At 38.1% G+C, this 25781-nt stretch overlaps 2 protein-coding genes across 13 annotated transcripts in view; one reads left to right on the top strand and one right to left on the bottom strand.

Annotated features, from left to right (window-relative positions):
* The window catches only part of msi (RNA-binding protein musashi), a 138272-nt gene extending 117119 nt beyond the window's left edge, over nt 1–21153 (top strand). For all 11 annotated transcript variants that reach the window (XM_086838918.1, XM_086838912.1, XM_086838920.1 and 8 more), the window contains 3 exons: nt 8905–9418; nt 13579–14285; nt 14353–21153. In XM_086838918.1, the coding sequence (XP_086695044.1) occupies nt 8905–9418; nt 13579–14285; nt 14353–14827 (1696 nt within the window). In that variant the 3' untranslated portion in view covers nt 14828–21153. The remainder of the gene's footprint in view (nt 1–8904; nt 9419–13578; nt 14286–14352) is intronic.
* Nucleotides 6580–25013, bottom strand: ymp (yellow-emperor). Of its 2 annotated transcripts, none has more exons than XM_020962965.2 (6): nt 23622–25013; nt 23496–23538; nt 23363–23436; nt 7528–7692; nt 7392–7467; nt 6580–7208 (listed from the first exon to the last, which is right to left on the bottom strand). In XM_020962965.2, exons 1-6 carry the CDS (start codon nt 23673–23675, stop codon nt 7099–7101), a joined length of 522 nt encoding a protein of 173 aa, XP_020818624.2. In that variant the 5' UTR covers nt 23676–25013; the 3' UTR covers nt 6580–7098. The 2 variants fall into 2 exon arrangements, with proteins under 2 accessions (XP_020818624.2, XP_020818625.2); XM_020962966.2 differs by having other exon boundaries at nt 6580–7007.
* Between the last annotated feature and the right edge of the window lie 768 nt (nt 25014–25781).

Below are 25781 nucleotides of genomic sequence, written 5' to 3'. Positions count from 1 at the left end.
ATTTATAGGCAACCCTTTTAGTTAATTTCCCTGAGTGAGCCTTGAACCAAGAGGAACTTCCGACCCGTCAGAGTCCTTCAGACGCCAAAGTGGCCACTTGCCAGCAATGTCTGGTTTTGTGTGACAACCTCAAGTGGTGTCTTTGGAGATTCCCTCGTTGTGTCCCATCCTTTTCAACCTGTGACACTCTAACGCACTGATTCTGTATGCAAATGAGCAAGCTTCTGATACTGAGGCAGCCTATGAGTCCGAGTCCTGTCCTGTCCTTGCCACATACTTGTTGAAGGATGCTTACCGTAATTTGAGACTTTTTATAGGGCGCTGGTCCCACAGTTTGTCACACCTTTTAATTAACAAAATTACACTAAAAGCAGGACGGACGGAATCCTGTAAGCAATACATGTGTTTGTCTCGCAGTTGAGAATAGTTTAAGTACAGTGGAAAAAAGGGAGTTAATTAGTTAATTTGTATTTAATTAAAATTGGGTTGTATTCTTTATTATAGGTGATGTTCATTTATCGATTTAAGTATCAAACATTATGTTGTATAATAGCCAATTGTATCTTTAGATATATACAGCTTTTTCTTTTAGTTTCTATTAGTTACAGTTTTTATTTAATTTCCGTGTACCTGCTACAATTAATATTTCCTGTGCATTTGGTCATTTTGCTGCTGTCTTTCTGGGAATGAGAGCGAGAAAAAGGTAGCAGAAGTCGCCGGTTTCCCATTTCCGAGTGGATTGACTTGAAAGCGTTTTTCCGACAGCAGGTCCTTGCCCCTCCTTCCGGGCTGTGTGCGTGTGTGTGTATATATTTCTTTTAATGCACTTTCGAGCACTTAATAAGCTCACAAAAGTACCGACAGTTTGCATATGCCTGGGTTAAGGGAGCCACGGGGAACCACTTACCTTAACCCTTGAGTTTTTCCGAGCATTTACGTGCACAGCCACCACCACAGCTCAATGTCCCCTTATCCTTTCGAAATCCACATCCTCTGCCATTTACGGTTGTGTGTGTATGTGTGTGTTTGTACTGAACGTTTACCTTTTCATCATTTCTGAAGTGCATGAGTGCAAGTGCGTGTCCTGTTCTCTCTGTCTCTCTCTCCTTCTCTCTCTTGGTGTCTATCTGTCTCTTTCCATGTCCTTTTCTGCCATCTCACTCTCTCTTTCCCTTTCTATGCAATGCCGGCAAACTTGGTTGGCAATATTATTTTTTAGGTCAACGTAATTTCCGCACTTTTTATCACCAGCTTCCTCTAATATTTTATTAAGGATACTGTTCCTGTTTCTTAGTGTTTATTATTATGTTACCCTTTCTTGAAAGGGTTAATGTTAGGTCCTTAAAATGGAGGTGATTGAACGATATGGCTATGAAAGCTCGTAATCCAAAATTATACAAGCCATATTCTAGACAGGTTTATTTAAGAATCAAATCTTAAAACATATTGTAATTTGATGTATTGAGTATTAATTTATTTTTTGAATGCAGAAAATGTTTTAGTTTTAAACCAAAGGTACCAAAAATATCATTAGGAATTCTTATCAAATTAAAATCAAAATAAAATTAATAAGACAACTTTTTGATTAGCAAACTAATCAATTAATTCTGCATAAATTAGTGGCATTGTTTTGCTTAATCGAATGTCTTTGAAACGATAAAACATTAGAGATGATGTAATGCGTGAAATGTTACGATGTGGACAAAAGTAATCCTTCTCGAATTAAGTATTTCGACTCATTGCTCACATGTCATCTGTGACATATTCGGCTCACACGGAGACCACTTCACTTCCGGTGCAGCATATTAAGCGGCATCAACCCTTAATCCTTAATCAGTGCACAAGGATGCAGCGGCAGCAACAGCATCCTCTCTCCTCTTGTCTGTTGAAACAATTTGGCTACCTCAAGCACAGCTAAGCGTTGTCAATTTGATAAGCACAACAAACGCTTGGCCAATTTCGAAGTATTTATGCAAACACACGCACAGGACACACACAGGACCCACACGCTCACACAGCTGCAGAGAAACGCCCCGAAAAGGCTTTGATCCTGGAAACACAGCCTGTGCATCACAGGCCGGCAAATTTTGAGCATCTCACCCCCGGTGAATCCCCCCTTCTCTCGTTTTGTGGGCCAAAAACCTATGCCTATGCCATTATCCTGAACAAACTGCAGAAACGTGAGATGGGAGAGAGCAACCCTTAGCGAGGGCTTCTCGGATTCAGATTCAGATTCGGACTCAGACTCTTACTCAGATCCTTCCCCTCTCCTTCTCTGGCGACTGCATTTAAATCCCATTTTTCAGCTGTCCCTGCTCTGCTCTCAATCTCTCCTCCATCTACCAATTCATCATCTCTTTCCTTTTGTTGTTGGCCAAAATCCTTGTCATCTTTTTGCATTTCATTTTTTTGTTCGTTGTTGTATTCTAATGCAGTTCTCCACCGGGATTATATTTAGGGGTTGACTATGACGATGATGATGATGATGTTGATGCTGCTGCTGTTTCTGGTGCAACTTTTTGGCATCTCCCTCTCAGGACTTATCCGGCTTTTCGGGCTGGCAACAGTTTTCTGATGTTCGTAAAAAAAGAAGAGGTCCCCTTCTGCCACCCACACCCGGAAAATGCCTTCCTTAGAAACTCCCACGAAAAGCGAGAAAAATCAGGGAGTGGTCGCTGTCTCATTTTTGGGCTTTTCCTAGCCTCTCAGTTATTTCAGAAAATGCTTTAGTTGCTTAGAAAATCGATTTAGGAATTCTAACTAGGGAAAAGTGTCCTTCATAAGCATACTTTCGTTAATTTTGTTTAATTTTCCCCGAGTGACTTTGATTAATTTGCTTGGCTTTTGTCTATACAAAATGCCATTTCTCCCTTTGAATTTCTCTCATTTCTTTTTCTCATCCTCTCTCGGTTTCTCTCTGGCTCTCGCTCTATCTCTCTTTCTCTTATTGATGGCCTCTCGCTCGCACTGCAGATTTTGCAGCATCCTGCTTATCCCTTTTCGTCCCGATACACACACACACACACACACACCAATACATGCACGTGCGTTGTGTGTGCGTGTGTTGCTGCGAGTGTCCTGTCCTGTGTGAGCTTTGAATTAAAAATGGAAAATTGATTTTTCCGGTTACTCATATACACACACAATCACATACAGTGCGTGTGGGGGAGTGTGGGTCTCAGTGTGTGTGTGTGTCGATGTGTGTGTGTGTGAGCTTGGCTTTCTCAAAGCCGGAAAGAAGAAAGTTCGATGCGTTTTCCTTGAAGTTGAAAAGTTTTCCGCTGCTCGTTGCTAATGACGCTCAACAATGTTAATGCCCCGACCCAGCAGTAAGCTATAATATAGTGTTACAATACTGCTGTGACAGGACAATATCAATGGCAAGCGTCCGATTTACGTGATATATCCTTTCGAATTTCCTTTGCTTGTTGAGCATTTTGTGTGTATCCTTCTTATTTGGCAACACTTTTTCGATCACTGGCACACTGCAGAGGGCTATCCACGCTTTATTTGGGTTAGTTTCTTTTGAGTTAGCTGTGTGTGGCCCGGTTTTAGAGTACTCCGAGGGATCCGTCGTCATCCGCCAGCCGTTGTCCGCCATCGGTCCGGGAGAAATTGCCCGTACGGATACCCAAAGTTGACTGAAAGGCAGCCCAGGGAAGCAGCGGCCGCTGTCGCCGTCGATTTCTCGATTTTCGTCGGCTCACCGAGGGTTGCGCGCGCATTCCAATTGCAGAATATATACCTCTCCCCCGATTTCAGGGGGTTGCTTCTGCTGCTCTTGCTCTCTTTTCCTCGCGCCCTTTTCGATGGGATTTATGTGTGTCCCGCCGCCGCCGCCGCCGCTGCCGTCGACGGTGACAGAAAAGTATTGGGTCTTTCTAGGGCAGATTTTTGCTCTGTGTACGGGAGTCGCGCGGAGTCGGAGCTTCCTTTGTCGAGGGTGGTTGCTGCTGATTCCAGGCAGCTTCGCTGCTTCGCTGCTCTTCCAGCGCTCTGAAATGGAAGCCACCCCCCGAGTGCATATACATATGTTCGTCCACATATATATATATATATCTATATGTATGGTTCCTATATATATATATATATATATGATATATAGACTTTTCCAAGCGACGCAAGCGAGCGAGCAAACTCTCCGTGCTGAATTTATGCGGCGTTTTTCGTGGCACTCGGTGCACTTTGGCCGGTGCAAGTGCCATCCATCAGCAGAGGCCTCCCTACCCCCTTTAGGGCAAAATCAAATGCAAAAACAATAAGGCACAGGCAGGCAAGGCAGGCCATATGCTTTTAGCCAGGCTCAAAAGCAAAGGGTTGCCATCCATCGCATTTATACATTCTGTGGCATTTTTCTCAATGAAAACACTGACGGTTCTCTCGCTCTGAATTGCAGTTTTGTATCTACATAAATTTCAATGCAGGGGGTGTGTGTGGGTGAAAATGCAGGCCAAAGGGCAAAACGACAGGTGAGAGACACACAGAGAGACGGAGAGAGAGAGAGAGAGGGAAATTGTTGCCGAGGCTTTTCAGGCGCAAATCCATGCAATTTGTTGTTGTGCATTTCTCGAGTGTTTTCCTTGTTTTGCTAGACGGATCCGGCAAATTGCATTGCAATTTGCTTTTGTGGCCCTAAGGGGGAATCACCAGAGTTTTTTTATGTTGAATTGAGTTGAGTTTTCCATTGCAGTTTGTCATCGGATTAGAAAGTATTTTCTCCTGACAAGCTGCTCTGAGCCAAGGCTGTGGCAAAGGACATTTCAGTTGGCCACAGCAAATCCTTATTGCCGGGGGGAATAGATTGAAGATTCGAACAGCTGCATTAAACATGATCCTGCAAAGGTGTAGAATGCTTTCCTTAATTTGTAAAGTGACGCATTAATTTTTAATTTAAATCACCTTCAGGTGGGATATTGAGAAACATTAAAGTGGAGACACTTTGTTAAGCATTAAATATGTATTTGCAGCATAATTATCCTTGCTTAAATCATTAATTCTCTGGTTTAGTAAAAAACAAATAAATAATTAACTTGGAAAGCATACAATAGCTCAAATTAATGTCTCAGTTATGGGATAGTCTCTTCCTTGTTATGAAATTATTTCCACTTGCCTTTAACTACTTAATTTACTGGGCAAAATGTAACTCGAGGGGAGGCCATAAAAAACAGGATGATGGCTCGTGGCACCAAGCACCTTCCCCGCTGTTTATTTGACGCAATTAAAATGTGTGAGGGAGGAACCTTTTGAAGGAGGAGGATGACGAGGAGAGGAGCAGGAGGTTAAGTTGTTAAGTGCGCCTAATCGAATTACATATCGCGGTGGCGACTGCTGATGTCATCGCTGCTGTCGGCCTCGTATTTTCGGCATTAATTTCCCAAGCCCAAGCCCAAGCCCAATCCCAGGCACAAGCCAAGGTCCTAACATAGGGCAAATCCTTGCCAAATGGCCGATACCCCTTACCGGTAAAAGGGCTTCTTCTTTGCATTTCATTTTTCTGGGTCAGTAGCCATAAAATTGACAGACAGACGTCTTTTACACGTCGAAAAAAATCCTGCAGACGACGTTGCTTCGGAAAGTTCAACAACCGAAGGAGGAAAATCAACACACACACACTCACACGTGCCGCAGGAAAACTCTCCCTCCTTTTGCCGCGCAGCAGCTGCGCGCTTGCCTTTCAACATCTTCATTGAATTATTTTGCAATCTATTTTAATAAATTTCATATCCTTTGGCATTATTTCCCATTTCCTGTGCCAAAAATCAATAACGCACAACATAACGCAGCCACGATTTGTTTTTACACACACATGCGTTCAATTTAGCGCACACCTACAGGACTCACACATATATAGGGGAAAAAAGGAAAAACCTGGTCTCAATTTAAGACTCTGAAAATTGTCCCAAGCAGCAACCAATTGTTTTTTTTTATTTCTGCTATTTTTTGTTGGGATTTTCCTTTTGCCCGCTGGAATCCCCGCTTTTTCAGATTGGTGGAAAGCGCAGGCGCCCTGGAAAATGAGTTTATGCTTTCGGGATGTGGAAGGAAGGAGCGAACGAATGAGCGCAGGCATTATTAAGGGGCGGCAATGTCCACACACAAAAGGTACAGCAATTTGCCGAAGGGCATTAACAAAACATATTCATATTTAAGTAAGTTATTTATTTTGTTTCCACTTAGTTACAAGACGGACAGGCATTCGTGCTGAGTTTTCCTCTATATTTCATGTAGGAAAATTGCTAGGATTTGGACTGCGAAAAGGGGTTTGATTTGTTGGGTACCTTTTCCTTGTTTTTGGAATTGAAGAGAATATTTAAATTATAAAATACATTAAATTCATGTTTATTGTATAGAGATAGGGAATTTTACAGATTTTCTTTTAAAAAATATATAAATAAATATAACATTTCGTCATTTTGGTATTTGACTTCTACATAGTTTTTACACACAGTTCTTGTTTCTACATGTATTTAAAATAAATTGAAAAGTTCTGCTAAAACCCGCTGCCAGGCGCCACTTATAAGTCTGTCAATTTGTTAAGCAATCTACATGTAGAGTTTATGTAAAAACGTGTAAAGTGAATATTTTGTAAATGTTTTATTGAATTAATTGAAGTCCTTTCCGTTCACATTATTAATTGGGAATTTATTCCTTAATTCAAGCATAGGAAATAAATCGGCTTTGATTAAAAACCAATCTCGCTATACTTAAAATTTATATGCCTTACTTCCATCCTCGTAACAAGATCAGGGGCTCCATTCCCTCTCCTGGCCTTCCGCTGGTCATTGTTTTTTGTATGGTTTCCCAACTCCGGTTACACTTGCCAAGCCAGTTTAACTTCCTATGCACATATCCTTCCGTTTCGCCTTTTCATTTCGATGGTATCCTAGCGGATCCGAAAGCCTATGGTCAAACTTATAGCCGGTAATTGAATGGTCAAACTTATGTAAGACGTGCTGGAAATGCTGATCTGACCTTTTAGCCAGTCCAGCTTCACTTCTTTTCCTCAACTGTAAAGACAGCGATATGTAAAATGATCCCATATTAAAAAAATGCTGCGTCTTCATATAAAATGTGAAAATTAGCTTTTTTCGGTGTATCTTAGGCTAAAACTGTGCACACAGTAATGGTCAGGGTAGTGAGAGCGATGTGGGCGGCCAATACTGAAGCTCTAAGGCCATTACCATCATTATTATTGTCGTCATTCGGAACTGGAAAGCATTGAAAATTTGCATCTAAATCGGTTTTAAGCATGAAAATTTTCAACGCTTCCCAATTACGAATAAAAACGATAATAATTTGGGAGCTGAGGATAGCTATTTTCTTTCTAAATTAAATTCTAATCGAAGAAACAACTGGGAAACGCTGAAAATCCAAACAAAAACATAACTCACATGACGGACCATCCGTGTTGCCCTGTCTGGCCATGATCGCCTCCGGTGGCACCGGGTAGTCATCTCGACCGCCCCACTGTGGATCCGTTCACGTGGATTATACAGTTTTTATGTTTTAACGTGCACGGGAACTTACCTTGCGACTTTTGGGCTTGTACCAGCGTCCGCTGCGCGTCTCCAAGTTTTCACATCGAGCAGAGTCCTTCGTGAACCACACATCGTCCTTTTTCAAGCCGAGTGAAATTATGACGAAAATTTTCATAAACAAGCCGAAGGTGCATATCGCTATAATGGGCATGACCTGCGGGTTATTTATGGGGTTATATCTTTTAGATATGCATATCCAGGCAATTCTTTTACATAAAATGTATAATATAACAAGAAAAATTTTCTGAATAGATAAAACTTTAATATCAAATAAGCAATAAAATAGTCCAATAAATGCGTTAATAGTCCACTTTTCTGTCGTAAATCATTCAAAGTGCTATTTCTCTACACTCTACTTCTTAAGTGGATGACTTTCTACATCCCTTTGCACTCGAATCTTCTAATTGCCAGATTTACCAACAACGTCCCCCAAAAGAATTAGAAAATAATATTTAAAGTTAAAAATTCAATTCAAATGACAGTTAAAATTGCATATCGATATTGTTATCGATATTTAGATTCATTGTTTTTTTTTTTCAAATTTTAAACTGCAATCATTGTAGATTTTAAGCCTTCATAAAATTATATAAGGTATTCTTTTCGAAAAAAATAAGCCACGAACTAGGGGCTGTTTTAGTGTAAGCTATCAAAATAAGGCCCTTAAACCGAACGATTTAAAAGCCGACGAGACTACCTTTAACCATCGTACCATGCCTTCGGCTACCTGGCCCTGACAGCTGTTCCCGACTTCGGCGACGACAGGAAAGGACGGCACGACATTCGGTATTTTGAGTTATTCGAATCCAACATCTCAAGCTGCGCAGTCGCAACCCAGAGGAAATTTGAAAGCAAAAAAAAATAAATAAAATAAAATAAACAGTGTCGGTAGTACCGCTGTCGTGTTGTTAGAACATTTTCGTTAACGTTTTCGGCTTTATTTACGGCTTTTTGTTTTGTCGAAAGAAGGGAACGAAAAAAAACAGTAGGCATTGCCATTAGCAACAAAAAAGTGAAGCCGAAACGAAAAGAAAAAAGAAGTGAAAAACGGAGAGAAGGTCGAAAGTCATACGACGAAATTAAGCAAAAGAACAAAACGTTTATGTTTTTTAACAGAATAGGCAGCTATTTCAATAAATAATTGATACTAAAGCTACAGGGAACTATAAAACTATAAAAGCCAAACGAAACCAGAGAAAAACAGCTCCGAGAAAAAAGCGTGCTACGAAGAAACCTTCAACATTCAGATAAAGCAGGAAATTCACGCGCTACCGGAAGGCGCCACCATGCTGCATCCCCAGCTGCCACCATCGCAGACCTCTGGCGAGGATCATCTGCTCAAACCCGACCCCTTCTTCTTTGCCCACAGCAATCCCATTGAAAACGCAGCCGCTGCTGCCGCTGCCGCAGGTCTCATTGATCCACATCGCGATCTGCATCAGGCCCTGGTGGCCTCCATTGCCAACAACGGGGTGTCCGCCATCGGCGGTGGCCTAACCACAGCCGCGGTGCTCAAGAGTGCCACACAGCAGCAGCAGAACGCGGTGTCCGCCGGAGCCGGACAGGAGCAGCAGACGGCCAGCCAGGAGCAGGCCCAACAAGCCGCTATGGCACTGCTCAAGGAGAACGTGAACGCCTCGACCGGAATGGGCTCCAACGGCAATGGACAGCAGCAGCAGCAGCAGCAGGGAGGAAGCAACAAGAGTGGCTCCTCCGGCCGCTCCACTCCCAGCCTGAGCGGAGGCAGTGGCTCGGATCCCGCTCCCGGCAAGCTATTCGTCGGCGGCCTCAGCTGGCAAACGTCGTCGGACAAGCTGAAGGAGTACTTCAACATGTTCGGCAGCGTCACCGATGTCCTGATCATGAAGGATCCCATCACCCAGGTAAGCGGAGAGCCTTCCATTATGTCTTTCCTAGCTATTATTCCCTATTATACCATTATATTTTGAGTTCCATAATCCCCCTGCCTTCGGGTTTACAGCTATACACTCCCTCCTATTGATATATGTATATCGGTCCATCCTCTTTGTGATTTACCTTTGGCACAGCTGCAAGCTGCAGGTTCTCCTTCATTTTGGTCTCTTCTCGTTTTCGGTATTCCCGGGTTTAGAATTACAGTTCTTAATTCTTTTCGCTTCGCTCTCCTTCGCCTTCAACGGCCACAACGTGCCAAAAACAAAGGAGCGACGAGGCAAAAAAGGCAGAGGAGGAGCAGGAAAACCCAAAACCCAAATCGAATGTAATCAGGTTTTATATGTAGATCAGCTTGTCTCTCCGGGGTTGATCCACTCGGATTATTGAGACACGAACGCCGAAGAATTATTTCAATTTCCCTGTCATAATTTGTATGCGGGACTGCTATCAATTTACACTTCCACTGAAGTGGCATTACACTTTACAGCAGAGCTATAAATTATATTACAAATATCAGAGATAATCAGACATGTCAAAGTGCAAGCTATTCTAAACAAGGATTCCCTTTAGGGAAAACCTTGCAGAATCGAAGGAACTTAAAATTACAAATTGAATTAGAAATTGAAAAGGAAACCAATGCAAGTCCTATACTCTAATAAATATCTCTTCCATTAGTTTACCAAGAAACTGAAATTATTTTTAACTTCAAAAAATATACAATATATAAACATCTATTCACATGAAGAACTTTACAATGAATGCTAGATCAAAGAACAAATGTTTCCTTAGAAATGTCAAACGTAAGCAGACAAATTTTTCGGACATTTACCCAATGTCTTGGTATAGTTTCCCTTCGAGAAGCAGAGTTATTGCCCCGGAAATTGACTTTCGAAATGGTTAATGCGTTGGGCAATTTGTCGGTTCGATAAGCGGACATTATCCATGCATCCTACATGTATTTTTTTTTTTTTTTTTTGTGGATACCACGTACTACATGCCACATACTACGATTCATCATCGTAGTGGCCGTGGCTCCCCATCGAAAAAGAGCGCGCGCGCGCGCACTCGTTGCTCTTGGGCAATAAAAATATAGCAGCTGCCGCATTGTTCCCGAGTCCTGTTCCTTGGCAGGAGCAGCTGTTTCTGCCACTACACGTTAGTTGGGAGGGTTCCCTGTATGTTCCCTGTATGTTCCCTGAATTCGGCACAGGACAACGTTGTTTTGTGTACCTGGGGTGGTTTGCCGTCGAGCCAATTGCGCAATTACGGAATGAGTTGGAACTACGACTGCATGATAGGGCAGTTATAGCGATCGGTTAACGGGGTTGTCGTTGTCCTGTCCCCTCTCTCAAATAAACTCTAAAAGATATATATACACACACACACACACATAGCGCAGAAAACACCTTTTGTCCCTTCCCTCCTTGGAAAAAAAGGAATACGAAAAAAAAAAAAAAAAAACAAGAAACAAACAAAGGAATGAAGAAAAACAACAGAAGCGAAAGAAGAAAACTGGTTTACCAACTGTCTCCGGTGAGCCCTACGATCGTTTGTGAAGACGATCCTGGCGTTAATCGTGTTCTGTAGTCCATAAGCACCTAAGATCGATCAATTCTATAGCTAGCTTTATGTAGTATACTAAATATGTACGAACTACTTAATTAAAACACATAATTTTAATCAACGTGAAACCACAAACCAAAGTGAGGAATCCCTCAAGAGTCAAGGACAAGGCCGGAAGCCACGAAAGGAGCCACCTGGTGCCAGGTAACCACGAGATGACAACCACAGGATGACGATCCAGCGACAGCTTAGGTACATTATTATAACAAAAAGTATATAAACAAAAAAAAATCAAGAAAAATAAAACGCCAAGGACTTTAACCTCGTACGCTTAGCGTACTTAAATTACTCAAGACTCTGGCGCATCGTAATTCGTATTTCGTATAACTCTGAGCAATAATAATGTAACTGTACTCGTATCTCTAATTGAATGTACTCGTTCTTGTACTCGTACTACTTCGCATTGTGTACTTGGTTTACTCTTAGTGTTTCTCTCACCCAGCAACAAAAAGTATTTGAAAAAACAGTCGATTTATTCACGCATTGATCTTAAGCAAGCCTCGAAGAAAGCAAAACAAACTAATAACGAGTAACCTATAGTAATCAATTCAAGCTCTAGTTGGATGAGGCGTGTTTTACCCCAATAATAATACCCACTTTGCTACCCGAGAACCCACCTTGTTCCCAACTTAGCGCAAGATGAGAGCCTCCATCGTCCATGGCAACCTTTCTTGAATTGATTGTGTAACATAAATAAGAACCCTAGATTAGCATAATATGTACCACCCAACACATACGTATTTGATACGATATATATATTATTACCAGCCCCCCAGTAATCGCTAGACATTTGTTATATTTAACCCATTATGCAAAATTCTGTTTGTGTGTGTTTAGTTGATGCTTTATATTATTTTGTTTGGCATTATCGATTACATCAATAATCTCGCTCCATATAAGCAATCAAATGCGTACCATATATGTTTTTAAGTTTTGTAGTTCGAATATCTATCGAGCAAATGTTTCATTTTGTTGCGTTGATATATATATTTCATTTGTTTATTGGATCTTGTTTGTATTATCATATTTATTGGAAGAAAGTTTAGTGCATAGAAAATCCCCATATTGGTCATAGGAATATGAAAAACTATAGGTCCTGTATCTGTAAGTAGATAGTCCCAAGTACGTTTCCCTCAACAATTCCCCAGTCAATGAACGAATCTCCACCAGGGTTAAACTATTTACTAGAACTTAAATACATATCTTACTCTCTAGGTAGGTAGTCCCATAGCTTTCATCTCTCTATTTCTCTATGGAATTGTGTACTATAAATCGATCTACTCTGAATATATGCCCATAGGCTTAAGCAACAACTGTATTCCCCACCCATTACTACTGTAATATACTACGAAAGTTATTAATTAGATTAAGCGAAAATATCACACATTCAAGACTCATTCTTTGTAAAAAAAACCGAAGACTATTAAGTAATTATTAAGCAAAACTAACCGAAGAAAACAAATTGTATGGCAGAAACGGGTTAAATTTCATTTTGAATAAGAAAAGAAAACAAAACAAATGCTATAGAACATTCTTAGACCATATTATTAGATCATTACTACTCTATTTATTTTAAATTAATAGTGCGTTTTGGAACATTTACTAATTGATCATTGAAATTAGCTGAAATTTGTTAAATCGCTTAAATTTGAAACTAAAACGCACTAGTTTTCTAATACTTCCTATCACACGTCGACATATGTAATTGCCACACACGCATTTGTATCCTTGAATTGAGTTCGTATTCACAGCCAAGGTGAACGGAAGTCTTTGATATCCTCCAGTTTTTCGTGTATATAATATATATCTATGCCTCCTGTACCAACATATCTGTATATGTATCTATATCTGGGCTCTAGAGGGGTGTCGCATCAGTATAACGAGAACACACGTTGAATGCATACTATATTTCGTAATGTTTCTCTGATATATGTACGTTCCAGCTTAGCGAATAATGACCATTATAACGATCGATCTACTTGCGTATAAATATTGGTATTCCGTTAACAAAGCAAAAGTATCTTTAGACAAATCTTTAGTTCGATAGTTGCAAAACTTATTTTATGTTATTTGGATTACAATTAAATTGAAACTCGTTTGTGTTTACTCCACAAAATCAGAACAAAATGGAAAGCAATGCAAATTTGATGAGCAAAAAGCGTATAAAGTCGATCAAAAAATAACGCCATCTACATACCTGCATAATATAAACTGTATACCGTATCTGTGTTTACATATATATATTTATATATCTATCTATATATAATTTTTAAATATATATATTTGTGGAAGATCGAGTTCCGGTCGAATTGATATTGATTCTTACTTTGTTGGACTTTTGCTAACGTTCCGTAGGACATTTTACGATTATTAATCCTAGTTATATATAACTACAACTACAATTTTGTAATTTAGACTTAGTCCCTCTAACCGAATTCTCCAATAATTGCACCCTGCTAATCTATCCGTATTTCTATTTGTTTCTCTTTCGCGTTCACTCCCACAGCGCAGTCGCGGCTTCGGCTTCATCACATTCCAGGACCCCTCCACCGTGGAGAAGGTCCTCAAGGTGCCCATTCACACCCTCGATGGCAAGAAGATCGATCCCAAGCACGCCACCCCAAAGAACCGCCCGCGTCAGGCCAACAAGACCAAGAAGATCTTCGTTGGCGGCGTTTCCCAGGACACCTCCGCTGATGAGGTCAAGGCATACTTTAACCAGTTCGGAGCCGTCGAGGAGACGGTCATGCTGATGGACCAGCAGACGAAGCGTCATCGTGGCTTCGGGTTCGTCACCTTCGAGAACGAGGATGTCGTGGATCGCGTCTGTGAGATCCACTTCCACACCATCAAGAACAAGAAGGTTGAGTGCAAGAAGGCCCAGCCCAAGGATTCGGTCACACCGGCCGCCCAGCTCCTTCAGAAGCGCATTATGCTCGGTACCCTGGGCGTCCAGCTGCCCACAGCTCCTGGCCAATTGATTGGAGCCCGAGGAGCCGGTGTCGCCGGCATTAACCCGCTGGCCATGCTACAGAATCCCACACAGCTGCTGCAGTCGCCGGCAGCAGCCGCCGCTGCCGCCCAGCAGGCTGCCCTCATATCACAGAATCCGTTTCAAGTACAAAACGCCGCCGCGGCCGCCTCGATGGCCAATCAGTCGGGCTTCGGCAAGCTGTTGACCACATATCCGCAGACGGCGCTGCACAGCGTCAGGTGAGTGTCCAGAAACACCGATCCCGATTGGATACTAACTAACTAACTAATACCCTTTTCTAAACAGGTATGCACCCTACTCGATCCCCGCCACCGCCGCCACTGCCAATGCCGCCTTGATGCAGGCCCATCAGGCGCAGAGCGTGGCTGCCGCTGCCCATCACCAGCAGCAGCAGCAGCAACAGCAGCAGCATCACCACCACCACCAGCAGACCCACAGCGCCCAGTTGGCCGCCGCCCAGCAGCAGCAGCAGCAGAATCATCAGAATTCCGCCTCGCAGGCGCATTCGGCAGCAGCGGCTGCCGCCTTGGCGGCCAATGCCGCAAATGGAGCCGGCGCAGCTGGTGCACATAGCCTGGCCGCTGCCGCCCAACAGGCCGCCTTGGTGGCCGGCAATCCCCTGAATGCAGCCGCTGCCGCCGCCGCCGCTGCTGCCAATCCGGCGGTCGCTTACTCCAACTACACTCTGGCCAATGTGGACATGTCAAGCTTCCAAGGCGTCGACTGGAGCACCATGTACGGCATGGGCATGTACGTCTAAATACCAAGGCGGTTCGAGCGTTTTGTGTTGGTAATTTGAATGAAACACACACCACACTTCACACCAACCACATGCCCCACTCACATAGCCCCCATCCACATACAAAGCAAAACACTACTCATCCGAAGTTAGTTTTCCTTTGAGTTTGGCTTAGCTATTAGGCAGGCAAATATTAAGTATTATATTTAAGGCGCTTCCGGGGCGGCGAGTTGAATTATAACAAATCATAAGCAATACAAGAAACATATAAAATAAAAATATGAAATGGAAGCTAAGCGAAGCGAGAAATCAAGGAAAAACAAAATTCAAACCAAAAAAAATAATTAGAAGAGAAGAAATAGGAGGATAACCACATTAAAAAACCACCGATTGTGATTGCGTTTAAATGTAGCCGTTAATATATATAATTTTTAGTGCATAAAAGAGTACCATTAAAAACCTAAACATAAATTTTAACAAAACAAATATTAATAAAGAGTAAATATAAAATCATATTTATAAACAAATCAGAAAGAGAGGAAGGAATGGAAGGCGTGAATCTTATAAGTTAACCAAGAGATAGGCGCTCATTAACATTGAAATACAATTATTTTAGTTTTTCCAACTGAAAGGAAAAACTCCTGCGAAGGCAGTATTAAGTAACGGAAAACGAAGAACTTTAAAGAAAACATTTTGCTCAAGACAAAGAGTTATACATTAATGTTAATCAACTAACGCGATCAAAAGCCCTAAATGAACCATAATTTTAGACGTTTAGTTGAGTTCGAATTTAATTCATACAACTGAGTTATATTTACCCTATCAACCCCCATACATCACACCTACAAAGCACACACTTTCCGTACAACATCGTCATCCTCCTATTATCACTCTCCTATGTACTACCCTGTTCTTTGTACTTAATATAGTTACAATATACTCTTTAAAACCCACAACGAGCAAATCTAAATTTTGTTTCGTGTTCTGTGTGTGACTTTGACTTTAATTTGATTTAGTTGTATAATTAGCATAGTCTCCACCCAATCTCAACCATTTTGTAGCGAGTAATTTAATAACATCTTGGCATTTGCATCTATTTTTGATTTCGACCAAAAGAGAGTACCCCATAGCAGTGGCTTTTCTTTTGTAGTTCGTAAGAAACCATTAAGTGAGAGATCCTGAACTAATCTACTTTTATTTTTCAACCCACTTCCTCATCATTTGCATAACCATCGATCAAGAAATCATCTCATTATAAACCAGGTAACACTTTACTTTACTTTAACTGTAGTTTATTGTTTTAAAACATAATATATATGGCACAATCTTAGTTCTTAATTATATTTTGTAATTATTACCCTTGTGTAGCATTTGCATTTGATATATTTTGCATTCGACAAGTACTACTACTACTACTTCATCCATTGAAACCAACAAACAGAAATCGAAGCAAGGAGGGTATCCAAGGACAACCGCTCCTGATTATTAGTTAAGTATTTTGTCTCATTTGAATCGCTTGCATGTTTGAAGTTAGTTTTAAATCCTAGTTTTTCATTTGGAAAGTAATAATTTGCGTATGTAAATATCTAGTTTATGTACACATTACACACATACACACATTATATGGAAAAGAACAATAAAACAACATTTGAAGTAACTATTGTGTTTAATAATAAAAAAGAAACAAACAAGCAAGAAACTTTGCTAAAGAGTTGAGCAAACATTTGTGTTTTCTTATTATTTGTACTGACACAATTCGATTGTATATATTATATATATTTGTATCGTATTTGATTTGATTTTACCTCGTATTAATTGTATATCTTTTGTGTTGTGCTGTGCCCTCTCTGTCTCTCTATTTCTCTGATCCCATCACCCATGTGTAGAATTTAATACATTTCGATGCATTTGCCAGTACCGAAAACAAAACAAAAAAGAAAGTAAACGATTGTTTGTGCGGAGAATTGTTCTTAATTCCTGTAGAATTTGCGCCTCTACGCGGGGTGAGTATTATTATCGTTTTTTGTATACCAAAGATTTTGAATATTAACTGGGAAATCATTATACTTTTCAAGACTCGTCGTCCCATCATCTTCATATGCAGAAACTAATTTATTTATTTATTTATTGTTTACGCTTAAGACTCTTTAACACATTCCAAAACACATGCTATGGTGCCATTTACTTATCGATATTAATATTTAATTTTTTTTACCCAATTCCTCTGTCAGATTTCGATCTCAAAACCATTATTGCTTTTAGCATAAGATTGAATTACCCTGCCAGTCCAAGCTAAAATATGAGAAATTCCTTTAATTACACTACACAAACTTTGTTCTATTGACATTTATTATAAACGAAACAAAAAGCCAAAAAACAAAATAAAATTATTTATATTTGATTAATGCATTTTATATTTATTTATTTATAATATTAGCTGCGAACGCAAGAAGTCAAAAAATGCTGTAACAGTTGCCGCCTATGTTCATTGTAATAGTTGGAGAATAATTTATAATTTCGTTGTACATTTCCTTATGCTTCAACATTCAACATATTGAAACCGACCAAAGTCGGACGATTTACTTAGTTTTTTGTACTTGTAACAGTTGCAACAGTCTGAATCCGATTTATAAAACAATATACCTCCTATATCCAATGAAATGTTTTGTTTTCTATACTCTCGTACCAAAGATACGTACCCAAAGTAGTAGCTTGCTAATTTTGATATATAGTAATCAGATCGAACATACTTATATAGCGCTCTCTCTCTATCTATAAATATATACATATACATATATCTATTTTTTGATTACCAAAAACAAATTGTTGAATTGCTCACTAAGGACGGAGCTGGCTTATAAGTTATGAATTGGAACTGAAAGTCAAAAACTATGGTGAATCGGATATGTAGAGTCCAAATGGATAACTTATTAGTCGGCCCCCGAATATCAACCCAAAAATCTTAAACAGAATCAGTACATTTGCTTTGTTTTCGTGTCGTGTAGCGTCGCCAAGAGTTTCTTCTGTATATTCTGCGCAAAAATACTTAGTTGATTTTCTATTTCATCATTTATCGGGCCATCTCAACTAATATGAAAAGTGAACTTGCTGTAATATATAAACCAACATTTAAACACTCGAGTATTGGAGTTTCTTTTCGTTTTACCTCGTAGGTTTACTACCAACATATTTAGATACAACATAGTAACTTAATCTCCTATTTAATAGATATTTACACACACAACAAACAAAGCATGATGAAACGTGTACAGTAGTCAATTGAGTTACATCCTTTATACAATCTCCAAGATAATGCAGAGACAACAACCCCATATCATCTGCATCTGAGATCCCAGATGTTCCCCCATTAATTAGCAAGGCATTAGCATTAACTATACTTACATACATACTACCTACATCTACTTACATACACACATACATCATATGACAATAAGATCAACTGTGTTTCAGCATTCAAGTGTCAGTATTCGTAAACCAAATTACCTAACAAACTGAGCAAAGTACTTATACTCACTACTATATGTATTCGAATCGACATGGCAGGACGAGCCCGATCCGAGGGAGCCTTTTGGATTTGCACTCGGATCGGGCGGAGGCGGTTTTAGCAATTTGAATGTAGTTGGGTTTAGATAGCGCAACTCAAGTGGCGAAAACTTTATAGATATTTACATAAAGATACAGATACATATATATACATACGATGATATTTAGCAAGACCGTGATATATTCAATTAGTAAAACCGAAACAAAAAATTATATATTATATGTATATATCAATTATATATTGAGGCGCGTCTCTCGAAATGTGTCAAATTGCATACTAAGAGTAGAGTTTTTGGTATAAGCAGGAAAACTAATTACAGAGAACAAAGGGAAGAAAAACATTTCATCAACTCTTGTTGTGAAGACGGTTAGAAAAAACAACAACAACGCATATCACTTTGATGGTGTCAACCGAGAGTTTTCGAGTTTTACCCAAGAAAACCACGTAAAGAAATAAAAACTTTGTTAAATCGTATAAAAAGGTTTTCTTTCCAAGACAGAGATTCTTCAGAGAATCCAGACAACGAGTTTTCATTTTGGATATTGTTTTAGATGTGCGACTACGACGAGTACATCTAACAAGTAGGGTAGAGTGTTGATTTGATTGACTAATGAGGACCAAATTTATAGCGAAATTCAGAAATCAGGTTATTATATATTAGATCCTAAATAAATCGAAACCGAATAATAGTGGTATTAGAACATTTTTGATTTCGTAACCTGGCATTTTTTGGCTTTTTGCTTATAATTTGTCGTTGTTTTGTTATCATTTGTTTAACTTATCACCGAAGCGCTATAAACTACACTAGCCCTAATGCAAAACACGCCAAAACACACATACACACAACAAGCTAGTCAATTGATGTGCATTGGCACAAATTTTTTCATTAAAACTTATCTAAAACAATGAAAAACCATGATGGTAAGTAACTCGAAGAACTAAAACCCAAAAATCGAACACAATAAAATCTAAAAGCAATTATTTTCCCGTACTAAGCCGGGAAAATATAAAACAAAGCAACAAACGAAACATATAAAAATCACATTTAAAATGATGCTAAGAGAAATCTTTAATTTAGTTGATTGAGAATTAGTTCGTAAGCTTACAATTAAGTCCAAGTGAACGTGTTAAATAATTTCGAAGCAATGCAGCGAAGTCTTCAAGAGATTATTCGACATACAAGCGCTAAATATATTTATCAATTGCTAAAATTATATATTAAATGCATAACATATTAATTAAGACAATGAAAAGTGGCTACTTTTGCTCATTTCAAATGCTTAACGAAATGCTAAAATCAAAGACAACAAGTCGTATTGAAACCTAATTTAAGTGTTAAGCAAACAAAATTTAAATATACCATATAAAAAATAAAACAAAACAAAACAAAATATATATACTTCAAAAAGGAACACGTTTTCTTATATATATGTAAATGTAGTAAGGAATGATTACTTTTACGGGCTCGTAACATATCAATTATACTGAGCTGTATTTTGAAAAGAAAAGCAAATCGAAACGAACGAATTCAACACCAAGTTCAATTTTTATGCATTGATGCAACCGAGGATTTTTGATAAGGCCTAAAAAATAAATAAGAGAATAATATAACTAAGGTGAGTAAAACCGCTAACGAAAATTTCAGCAGAAAGCCTTGCCAAGACTTTCCTAAAAGAAACGAAAAAAACATAACTTAGACTCGTCTTCCAGCAACTAATTGACATGACAAAAGTTCTTACACCAATAGTGACAAGGGGAAAGTGAAATTTAGAAACAGAAAATGTTTAGTTAGGAGGAGAGTCCTTTTTTCTTTGCCTACTTAGCACCCCCGATGTTTTCAAAGTAATTTCAATTTTAAGGGGAAGACAGAGCTCAGCTTTTGGCTAATACTTGTTAGACGTAATCAATCAGTACAATTTTTGCAACGAGGAATTTTAAATGAACCCTATGAAAAGGAAATGTTGTAGAACTTTCATTTCACATATTAAGTTGAGAGATTTCCTCGCTTAGAAAAAACCCCCCAGCCACAGATTGATTTACCTAAAAATCTTACTAACAAATCAGAAGCAGAAGGTCTTCTCACTAACTGTTGTAAATTTGTTTCTCCAAATACAAAAATATATGTATGAAAGATGAAAGTCAAACTATATACAAAATAAGCAAGTGCATTATATTGAACAAACTTGGTAAATAATTTGAACGCTAGTCGTAAGTTTTCACATATATATATGATATAACTTTTAGGCCATAAGCGAACCCAGTATGAAAACCCCTTGAATTGAGTTTGGCTTGGGCTGAGAATCGTAGCCATAGATCCGAGAGAATGCATATATGTATTCGATGGGCGTATCAGCTTAAAGTTTATACATTTGGTTATTATTTGTTTAGCCTGTAACGGAAACAGATATATATACATACATATATTATATACAACGCCCCGTATCTTGTAACTCTGTAACATGTAACTACTGTCGCTCTATTTCTCGCTCTATACTTGTAGCGATGTTTAGACACTCATATAAGTATATATATACTGAAACACAATATATAATTCTTTCGATATATACAAAGGACATGTAAACGGTATTTACTCTTTTAGCCTAACAAATCCTATAAAACCCAACCCGAGAAAAATCAAACAAATTGCTGACAAACAAAATATATAATGTGAACCCCCTTTGTGTAATTTTCCTATTGAAAAACCTCTTGGCGTAAAACCTTTTTGAATTGAAACGAATCGAAACGAATAAACGAAATGTGAAAGCAAATTTTACAAATAAAACCTCTGTATTTGATTTAAGATAAATGGAATACGAGACAGAAATGATCTGGAAAAGCTTCCTTGTATGTAATATAAAGTAGTTTGCACGAAATATTTTTATTCCTGTATAATGCACAAAAAAAAACCAAACTAAAGTGTCTGTATAACATATTGTATTGTTAATGTCTAGCGTAAGCTTAGCTGTAATAATTAATAATCGATACGAATGGTAATCAATTAGTTGATAGTTGAATTAGAAACCACCGTCATATTAGACTTTGTAAAATGTACTTTTATAACGTACTCTCCGTTTCGAACTTGGTACCACTTAATCCCTAATCTTAACAGTAATGGTTAACGTAAAAGTAAACTTAAATAATTGCCTTATTAGTACACGTATTGATACTTATTTGAAAAACACTCACTTTATTTATTTGTAGATACAGAACATGCAATTTAGTTTGTTTAAACCCGGGGCTCTAAACATTGGAATAATTGTAGAAACGACCAAAGAAGGTAGATCCTTGTTTGGAATGAAAAATGAAATGTAAAACAAAGTTAGGGTTCCGGGTAAAACATTTTCAGTAGAATCATTGACTTAAGTTTTCTCAGTTACATTAGTTTTTAAAAGGCAAAGAATGCGTATTGGATTTGAATTTAGTTTTTACTGTATGATACCTTTATAATAATACTGCAGTAATTTTATTTATATCCTTCTGATTTGTACATACACAGCGAGAAGTGGTACCCAATCTTTAATTTTTCTGTCAAAAATTATCATATGCTATATCCTAGGACTTAGGACACGCAGAAGGCAATGCTGGTTTATGATGATATACAAAGAAATCTTAACTCAGATCAATGATCAGAGCATAAGAAGCGAAGAAAATTCGATGTAAGAAAATACATACATATGCGACAATACCCTTTTTTGTGTGAACTCAAAGTTTGATAGAGTTTATCCTCTGAACGAAAGGTAAATCATATGATTTAACAATTAACTGTCGGATATTACGTAGGTGTAATTCGAGGAGCGAGGAGAACGCATAAGCAATATAAATGAAAACATATATAACTTTGATACCGATGTGTTAATGTTGAGGCCAACTCAAATACTGAATCTATATAAAAATATATATGAGTATATATATATATATATTTGTATTTCGAAAGTGCTTACAGCTGGCACGATCTTGAGAATTTAATTGAAGAATATTTAAGACCCAGAAAAAGCTAACATTAGAACCTAAGCGCCGAGTTAAAAGACGAACCAATCTAACGATAAAATCTACACACTGAGAAGGTATTGTGTATATTGGTCGTAATAAGAATGAATATTAATCTATAACGAGGATAATTTCTCAAGTTCAATGTTTTACGTTGCAAGTGTTGGTCCAACACGAACATATTATATGCGAAATACCAGCAAAAGATCTCCGAGCTGGAGAAGATGTTTTAGAAATGATTTCTATGCCATTTCCAAAGTTGGTTGCCCTTAGCTTCTTATGCAGTATATATATAAATACTATATTATTGAAACGTATATATTACATAAAGTATTCATAGATAACGTATAGATTTGATTAGAGCGTAGAACATGCGAACATACATGCACACTCATTCACACAGAAAAGACATTGATTGGTATTGTGTAAACTTACATTTGCGTATAAATTTGCTGTTTACCCACACGAGACTCGAAACAAACAAATCTCATCTTAAATGTTGCAGCGTAATTAACAGATTAATTATATATACATACTATATATAAAAATATGTATATATATATACATATACAAATATACCACAATAAATGTTTCACATAAAATAATAATTGCTCTGTAGTTTTAACCGATTTAAGTTTCGTGCATTTTTCACATCCCTACCTACACTTTTATTTTGAGTTTGTATCTAAAAATATTGCGCGTGTAGTTAGTCTGGTGAATATATGACCTTTATTTCTATCCTTTGTCTATCTAAAACACTAATTAACAGAATTTTTTAGTTTGGCACCCAGTTACTAATGAAATCTTCAATTGACCTTTACAAAAACCTACTTAGAACCGCTCTAAACGTCTGTTAGAGGCACCTAATGTAAGCATAGAAACGTATATAGACACCTTTTATCACAAACACTTAGTAATTGATAATTGATTAGTTAACACAAGTTACTTATTATACGCAATACATATGTAAGGCGTGATTTAGGACCTAAAGGTTTCTGACTTACCCCCCAATGGTGCTTAATGGCCGCTACAGAGAATACAGTTGGTACTTCATCTATAAACGGTACGAGACGCGGCCCTGCAAGATACATTAAACTTTAGATCGTTATATTATCTCCTTTTTAATTCGTTACTTACTTCTAAGTAAGTAGGTGCGTCTTGGCGGCGGTGTTGGCTTCATCTATGGTACGGATCGTATCAAATCAAATAAGAAATAGGGAGATGGTTCAATAAGCTGGCACTCGGCATCCAAAACATGCTTACCTTTGGCTTTAGTAGGAAAGGAATGCGTGCTGCATTGATGAGACGAAGCGCCATTTTGCTAAAACTAACTAGTCCGGTTAAAATTACAATTTAGTTGCAAAAATGCTTATCCCAAATGTATGTCCAAATATTCTAGCCGAATCGGAATTATATCATCACATCCGAAATTTGGGTATAGACTGATTTGTGGAATACTACAAAATTTTGACGTTCTCTGTCTATTGAATTCCTACAGGTTGCTATATATGTATACATATATAGATGATTAAACAAATGCATACTTGAGTAAGTATTTATTTTGACCTCAAATCTCGAAAAACAATAACTTATAAAAAGTTATAATTTTTAAGCGAAAAAACATATTATGAAGTTATATAATTCAAAACAAAAACGGAAGCTAACCGCGAGCAGGGTGGCAAATATGAGCTGAGGCTCTGATCTGTACTATGAGTTAAACATTAAGTGAAAATAATGGGATTGAGTGAATACAATAGTTTGCACCAAGTAATTCCTTCATCTGCAGCCTCCTGTTCGCAAGGTACAGGAATTTCACAAATTAAAGAATTTTTACTGAAAATAAATAGTTTAAATAGTTGATTAGTTGCCTCCACGTCAGTAATAAATATCAATGATCAATAAAAATTAAAAAAAAGAATACAATTAATCTTCCTCCTACCGTTTCAGTTCGCCTGGTACTTCAGATCCAGAAGTTGACGATTTTGTACTGAAAATGACGAGATTAAAGCCTTGTGTCTGCCTACATCAACAACAATATATTTTCTACAATAACATCTCATTAGCAACAACAACAATTTACAAGTACAACAACGAAATTAAAAAAACATTAATTTAACCGCCAAATTGAAATTCAAATTCAAATAGACTATCAGTTGCCGCCCTATCAGTTAACCGAAGAATTTGAATTTGAATTTGAATTTGGCGGTCAGTTGCGCCAGTTGAGGCCCTCCTGCCGTTTCTGTTCGCCTGGCATTTCAGATTCAGAAATTGACGATTTTGTACTGAAAATGTCGGGATTAAAGCCTGGTTTTTGCCTACAACAACAACAATATATTTTCTACAACAACAACTTTTTAAAAACAACAACAATTTACAAGTACAACAACAAAATTAAAAAAATAGAAATAGACTATCAGTTGCCGCCCTATCAGTTAACCGAAGAATTTGAATTTGAATTTGAATTTGGCGGTCAGTTGCGCCAGTTGAGGCCCTCCTGCCGTTTCTGTTCGCCTGGTACTTCAGATTCAGAAATTGACGATTTTGTACTGAAAATGTCGGGATTAAAGCCTGGTTTTTGCCTACAACAACAACAATATATTTTCTACAACAACAACTCTTTAACAACAACAATTTACAAGTACAACAACAAAATTCAAAAAATATATTAATTTAACCGCCAAATTGAAATTCAAATTCAAATAGACTATCAGTTGCCGCCCTATCAGTTAACCGAAGAATTTGAATTTGAATTTGAATTTGGCGGTCAGTTGCGCCAGTTGAGGCCCTCCTGCCGTTTCTGTTCGCCTGGTACTTCAGATTCAGAAATTGACGATTTTGTACTGAAAATGTCGGGATTAAAGCCTGGTTTTTGCCTACAACAACAATATATTTTCTACAACAACAACTTTTTAAAAACAACAACAATTTACAAGTACAACAACAAAATTAAAAATTATATTAATTTAACCGCCAAATTGAAATTCAAATTCAAATAGACTATCAGTTGCCGCCCTATCAGTTAACCGAAGAATTTAAATTTGAATTTGAATTTGGCGGTCAGTTGCGCCAGTTGAGGCCCTCCTGCCGTTTCTGTTCGCCTGGTACTTCAGATTCAGAAATTGACGATTTTGTACTGAAAATGTCGGGATTAAAGCCTAGTTTTTGCCTACAACAACAACAATATATTTTCTACAACAACAACTTTTAAAAAACAACAACAATTTACAAGTACAACAACAAAATTCAAAAAATTTATTAATTTAACCGCCAAATTGAAATTCAAATTCAAATAGACTATCAGTTGCCGCCCTATCAGTTAACCGAAGAATTTAAATTTGAATTTGAATTTGGCGGTCAGTTGCGCCAGTTGAGGCCCTCCTGCCGTTTCTGTTCGCCTGGTACTTCAGATTCAGAAATTGACGA

Source organism: Drosophila serrata, unplaced genomic scaffold (assembly GCF_035046125.1).
Source record: "Drosophila serrata isolate PLE 108 unplaced genomic scaffold, ASM3504612v1 contig_360, whole genome shotgun sequence".
NCBI classification, from domain to species: Eukaryota; Metazoa; Arthropoda; class Insecta; order Diptera; family Drosophilidae; genus Drosophila; species Drosophila serrata.
The sequence above is the reverse complement of the archived record's forward strand: the minus strand, read 5'-3'. Positions and strand labels throughout refer to the sequence as shown.

Bases quoted from the DNA above. Each gene is read 5' to 3' on its own strand.
- ymp (XM_020962965.2), bottom strand. From the start codon at position 23,675: ATGGCGCTTCGTCTCATCAATGCAGCACGCATTCCTTTCCTACTAAAG. The intron at 7,693-23,362 runs GTAAGTCAGAAA...AATAACCCGCAG, and splicing joins CCATTAAGCACCATTGGGGG to GTCATGCCCATTATAGCGAT. The intron at 7,209-7,391 runs GTGAGTTATGTT...AATGCTTTCCAG, and splicing joins CAACACGGATGGTCCGTCAT to TTCCGAATGACGACAATAAT.